The sequence below is a fragment of the Mirounga leonina genome, unplaced genomic scaffold (genome assembly GCF_011800145.1).
Source record: "Mirounga leonina isolate KUSES-001 unplaced genomic scaffold, KU_Mleo_1.0 Mir_128, whole genome shotgun sequence".
NCBI lineage: Eukaryota > Metazoa > Chordata > Mammalia > Carnivora > Phocidae > Mirounga > Mirounga leonina.
The window spans coordinates 25768588-25775144 of NW_023270320.1; the positions used below are offsets into that span (position 1 = coordinate 25768588).

General features: G+C 45.1%; 1 protein-coding gene across 3 annotated transcripts in view; it reads left to right on the forward strand.

The window, feature by feature from the left end:
• Window positions 1–4243, forward strand: part of ACSL1 (acyl-CoA synthetase long chain family member 1) — a 71742-nt gene extending 67499 nt beyond the window's left edge. For all 3 annotated transcript variants that reach the window (XM_035004249.1, XM_035004251.1, XM_035004250.1), the window contains exons 18-21: window positions 69–212; window positions 1923–2024; window positions 2130–2201; window positions 2569–4243. In XM_035004249.1, the coding sequence (XP_034860140.1) occupies window positions 69–212; window positions 1923–2024; window positions 2130–2201; window positions 2569–2709 (459 nt within the window). In that variant the 3' untranslated portion in view covers window positions 2710–4243. The remainder of the gene's footprint in view (window positions 1–68; window positions 213–1922; window positions 2025–2129; window positions 2202–2568) is intronic.
• Window positions 4244–6557: the final 2314 nt, after the last annotated feature.

Here is a 6557-nt window from a genome sequence, read left to right on the forward strand (position 1 = left end):
GGACGGGGGCGTCCCCCAGCCACAGACCCACTCACAGCGCCTCCCCTCCCCTCCCCTCTAATAAACAGAATGGTACCTTGAAGATTATCGACAGGAAAAAGCACATATTTAAACTGGCACAGGGAGAATACATAGCACCCGAGAAGATTGAGAATATCTACCTGCGAAGTGAACCTATCGCTCAGGTGTTTGTCCATGGAGAAAGCTTGCAGGTACGTGTGTTCTGGGGTGTGAGCCGTGTTGCCCAGGTGTGCCCGGCGCCTCGAACTCTGGATGTTTGCAGTGCGATGGAAGGTCTGCGATGAGTATTGAACTGCCTTTCACTTGTGACATGCTGGAATATTATTGGGGTTTGCTGCTTGGCATTTCTCATCCAGAAAAGTTTTTCTCTTTAAATTCCGTATTTTTATTTTACCTAACTAGAGTGGTCTGGCGTACCAAGGGGAGTTGAATAAAGATGTTAGGGAGTGGGTAAAATAGGCTTCTAATTTAAACTATGAAAGGAAATATTGATAGATTATAAGAAAGTTTAGAATTTTCAACATATTAGACCCAGCGTATTTATGCTGTGTCTCCTAAATCATGTTTGAGCAGTGGGGGTTGTGAGCCGGTGTATACATGAAGTTGAAAACCAAGGTCAATATTGTAGTGTAACGTCTTTTTGCCAAAATATTGGGCAGATGGTGGCAAGGGAGAGAAAGTGGTCTTGTTTCCTGAAAGCTAATCTTTTTACGAATCTTGAGACTTTTAGATACTTGTGGAAGAATATTTTATTACCTTATAAGGAATGCACCTATTTTTCTTTGAGAGTATACCTGTTTTTCTTTGACCTAGAATCTTTCTTTTTTTAAGATTTTATTTATTTGACAGAGAGAGAGCACAAGCTGGGGGCGGGGGGCAGCAAAGGGAGAGAGAGAAGCAGGCTCCCCACTGAGCAAGGAGCCTGATGCGGGACTTGATTCCAGGACCCTGGGATCAAGACCTGAGCTGAAGGCAGGTGCTTAACTGACTGAGCCACCCAGGCACCTCTCTTTGACCTAGAGTCTTAACATGCCTTCGATTTTTATTTAGTTTTATTGTTACTAAATTGTAAAAAATGTGGCATTGGAGATCTAAAAGCATCTGTATAAATTTTTTTTCTCTCCTTTTAAAAGCAGTTACTTGATATCCATTATCTTGTCTGCTTATTTAACTGTTTTATTAAAAAATATATATAAGGGCGCCTGGGTGGCTCAGTTGGTTAAGCGACTGCCTTCGGCTCAGGTCATGATCCTGGAGTCCCGGGATCGAGTCCCGCATCGGGCTCCCTGCTCCGCAGGGAGTCTGCTTCTCCCTCTGACCCTCCCCCCTCTCATGTGCTCTCTCTCATTCTCTCTCTCTCAAATAAATAAATAAAATCTTAAAATATATATATATATATATAAATATGTATGCAAAAGTAAATAAAAATTAGGGTTTTGTTAGGTTTTGATTCCTAGTGGTCCTTTTTTTTTTTTTTTTTTAAAGATTTTATTTATTTGACAGAGAGAGACACAGCGAGAGAGGGAACACAAGCAGGGGGAGTGGGAGAGGGAGAAGCAGGCTTCCCGCGGAGCAGGGAGCCCGATGCGGGGCTCGATCCCAGGACCCCGGGATCATGACCTGAGCCGAAGGCAGACGCTTAACGACTGAGCCACCGAGGTGCCCCTCCTAGTGGTCCTTTTAAAACATTTAATTGCAAAATTCCTGCTGCTGTCTGTATTTTAGAGCCGAGAGCTCTTAACCTGGGCTCAGTAGACTCCTGGGGCTGGTAATATGTTCCGAAAAGAGGGTCTGTAACATCTATCAGATTCTCCCGTGGTCCATCATGCAGAATGATAAAGAATCTCTATTTCAGAACATCTGGATCAAGCCACATAATAACTCACTTGTCTGTTTTAAAGGCATTTCTCATAGCAATTGTGGTACCAGATGTTGAGACATTATGTTCCTGGGCCCGAAAGAAAGGATTTGAAGGCTCCTTTGAGGAACTGTGCAGGAACAAGGTAAGGCTCGGGGAGCGTGTGGTCTGGCTTCTGTACCTTGGCTTGACATTGAACGTGCCTCCAGACCTGCAGCACAGCAAGCGTGTTGTTTTCTCACCTTCCTAGGACGTCAAAAAAGCCATCCTGGAAGACATGGTGAGGCTTGGGAAGGAATCTGGCCTGAAACCATTTGAACAGGTGAGATTTGCATCACCGTGCACGCACCCCTACAAAACAGGTTTCTGACCTGAGGGTTCTGTGTGAATAGGTATGGAGCACGAGGGGACCTAAAGAAACCCACGAGGAATGAGTAAGGGCGAGCTTTGGCCAGGGGGGAAAGATTTCTGTAACCGAGGGCAGGCACTCTCTTCCCTTGGAGGTCGGGGTCCAAGCCCGGATCCTGTCCTGGGAGCAGCCCCTGCCTTGTGTTGAGCGAGCCCACTGGCCCAAGTCCAGGGAGGGACTGGATCGGCCATGGGGTCTCCATCCGTTCTGACCCACGTGCTTTTAGGCCCAGGTTGATTCTGCCCTCGGTTTTTGCTTTAATGGCCTCGTTTATTTGCAGGTCAAAGGCATTAGTCTCCACACTGAATTATTTTCTATCGACAATGGCCTCCTGACTCCAACGATGAAGGCAAAACGGCCCGAGCTTCGGAATTATTTCAGGGCACAGATAGACGAACTTTATTCCACCATCAAAGTTTAATGCCAGGAAGAAACCACACCCCTCCGCAGTCTCCTGCTGATGGCCTTCACGTTGGTAATTTTGACTAGAGTGCGCGTAGGAAAGGGAGCGTCCACGTTTGACTTGTGCATTCGGGGTTCTCGCCATAGGAATTTCAGAGGACACGGAACACTGCCTTACGGTCACCTCCTGTTGCAGACCATGTATATGGTGATACACAGTTTCCAAAATGAGCCTTAAAATCGTAAAGGGGAAACGATCCACGTGCTAAGTTATTTGAGACTTCCTCTGTTTAAAAAAAAAAAAAAAAGGCGGTGAAAACTTCTGTCGCCCAGTTTTCTAACCAAGGGATTAGGACTTCGCTATTTCTGAGATGTCTGCTACTTCCTGCAGATTCTGCCGCTCTGCAAGGTACAGTGCACTGGAGGGAAGCTGTCCCTTCAAAGCAAGAACTGTCCCAGCTGGAGAACGTGGCAAGCGGGCCAGAGATTTTTTTAAACCCCTGCCTCCTCGCCTTCCCCACTTCACACGCGCCCCGACGAGCCTTCTGCTGTCGGGTCTGGAGCGGCGCGTGCTTCTCAGCAGTCCATGTTGTCCTGTAGGAGCAAAAGGTTCCCAGGGACGGAGAGAACAGATCCAACTCAGAACAGCACAGACGTCGTCTCGGATGAATGGGCGCTCACCTGAGCGAGCGGCTTCTGGTGCCCGCGGAGCAAAATGATCTCAGACCCTCTTCTCCAGACCTGATTCCCGTCCCCCACCCCCCACTACTCCCTCCCAGGGGTTATTAAAAAATCTGCCTTAGACTCTGCAGTGAAGACAAGCATTTCAAGAAGGAAATAATTACCTGGATCGCCCATGCTCAACTGTGACGCCTCATGAACTGTCCCCTTTATCATCGCTGAACCAGTCATTCTTTGTGATGGCCAACGGATTTTTAATGTGGTTTTCATATCAAAAGATTGTGTTGTGATTAAGTGGCTTTTTCCACCCTCAAATAAATTCTCAGGCAGGGCATGTCTTTAAACCTATTAAGGGAATAGATATACTTGGGTACTTATTGAAATGGACAGTAATAAGCAAATGGTCTTATAATGCTACCTGATTTTTATGAAATGTGTTTGACAAGCCAAAATTCTAGGAGATAGAAATCTGGAAAACTCATTTTCTGGGATTAACTTCTCAAGGGATTTTTTTTAAAAAAGAAAAAGTTAATTTGGGAATTTAGCTGCATTTCACTTGACTGCAAGTCTTTGCTACGTGTGACTGAATTAAGTTGTCATTTATACATTGAAAGCAGCTGGTTTTGGCTTTGTGAGAGTTCCGTGTATTATACAAGCACGACGGGGTTGGCACCGAAGAACTGTCATCATAGTAACACTATTTGGTAGCCTAACTTCATATGTGTGTTCTTCATTGCACAAAAAGTCAATAATTTGTCACCTTGGGGTTTTGAATGTTTGCTTTAAGTGTTGGCTATTTCTATGTTTTATAAACCAAAACAGAATTTCCAAAAACAATGAAGGAAACCAAAATAAATATTTCTGCATTTCAAGCGAGTGAAAGCCTCTCTTTTCATGACCGGGGTAGTGTTCGGGCCAGCCTCGGACGTGCGCGGGTGCAGAGCAGGACGGGCCCTCGGCCACAGACCTGCCCGCCTGCCACTTCCCTGACCCCCACATAGGGTGACCCGGGGCCTCCGGCCGTGTTCTCTGGCAACAGCCCTGATATGTTGTGCAGAAGAAACCATGGTGTGAATAATACGGATATTCTTGGAAATGCAAATTCTTTGCTGGGAAGCTCTGTTTCTGGAGACATTGGCTGTAGGTGGCGGTTCTGTGGTGGATTTAATTCCGTGTATTTTAGTAATTCTCTTACTAAGCACTGTTTTAGAAGATGTCTCATTTGTAGCAGCCAACTTTTTCTCTTTCCTTTTCCTCTGGTTTCCAGGCTACACTGTCATTGTAAAGATTTTCCTCTTCTGTAGGTGTTCAGCCCCCAGTTCCTTCTCTAGTGTGTGGGGTTGAAATCTGCCTCCCTCCCTTAAATCTCTTGTTTGGTGTGGAGATGGTTGTTTTTTTCCTCTAAAGCCCAAGCCCTGTTCACATATCTCGGGTGAGGCTCCTAATCCATTCTGCCTTTGGCTTGAGCTAATAAACTCCTTATCTTGTCTGCCCTCGTCGTCTCCCCTTTCTCTTCCTCTTCCCCTGAGTTGAGTGAGTGTGAGCGTCTTCACACTGGGCATGACCTTTCTTTTCCCTCCCTGAGTGCCCAACACGGCCTGCAAACCAGTAGGTGTTCATTAAATCTCATGTGAACAAATACTTGCAATTTTGAACAAAGCTTCTCTTGTAATGAGGTTGATCTTCCTGCTGGGTTTTTCAAAAAAAAAAAGGTGGTAAAACACATAAAATGTATCATCTTAATTACTTTTTTTTTTAAGATTTTATTTATTGATTTGAGAGAGAGAGAGCATGAGTGAGGGGCAGGGGCAGAGGGAGAGGAAGAAGCAGGCTCCCTGCTGAGCAGGGAGCCCGATGCGGGGCTCGATCCCAAGACCCTGAGATCATGACCTGAAGCGAAGGCAGACGCTTAACTGACCGAGCCACCCAGGCGCCCCTCATCTTAATTATTTTTAAGCACACCGTTCAGAGGCTTTAAGTGCATGCACATTGTTGTGCAACCATCAGCACCATCTGTCCACAGAACTCTTCATCCTGTGAAAGCGAAACTCTGCTCATCCATTCCCTCTCCCAGCCCCTGGCAACCACCTTTGTCCTCGCTGTCTCCGTGAATTCCACTGCAGGGAAATCCTACAGCATATCTGTCTTTGGGACTGGTGATCTCACTTACCATAATATCCTCCGGGTTCATCCATGTTGTAGCGCAGGTCAGGATTTCCTTCCCTTTTATTTTATTTTTATTTACTTATTTTTTTGTTATAATAGTACATTTTATTTAGTGCCAGGCCAATTTATTGTGCCAAGATTATATGGCCTTCATGACCAACTCAAAGTAATAACCTCTGGGCTTTTTGAAGGAGAATGGATACTCTTTGTTACACTCTTATTAATTCCCTTTGATCTTTTTTTTATTATGTTCAGTTAGCCACTGTATAGTATAGTACATCATTAGTTTTTGATGTAGTGTTCAACGATTCATGAGTTGCGTGTTACACCCAGTGCTCGTCACAACGCGTGCCCTCCTTAATGCCCATCACCGGACTTCCGTCCTTTTTAAGGCTGAATAATAGTCCATTGTAGGCACAGACCACATTTTCTTTATCCTTTCATTTGCTGACGGGCATTTGAGTTGTTCGGACCTTTTAGCTATTGAGAATAATACTGCTGTGAACACAGGTGGACAAATATCTGTTTTAGTCCCTGCTTTCAATTCTTTGGGGTATGCACCTAGAAGTGGAATTGCTGGATCATATCTACGGTAATTCTATGCTTAATTTGTTGAGGAATTGCCATCCTGTTTGCCCCAGTGGCCGCACCCCTTGATGTTCTCACGAGCAGTGCACAAGGGTTCCAATTTATCCACAACCTGTCTGTAAACGTGCTCTCTGGTTGGTTTCTGTGTTTGTGATATAACGCACATCCTAATGGGTGTGAAGTGGTATCTCGTGGTGGTTTTGCTTTGCATTTCTGTAACGATTAGTAAGGGTCAGCATCCTTTCCTGGGCTTACGGGTCATTTGTATATCTTCTTTGGAGAAGTGTCTCTTCAAGCCCTTTGCCTATTTTTACAAATAGGGTTATTTGTGCGTTTTGTTGAGCTATAGGCATTCTTTATATATTCTGGATATTAATCCCTAAACACTGTCTCAATTCTTAACTTCCGTGGTGCACTGTTTGGGGTCTGAGC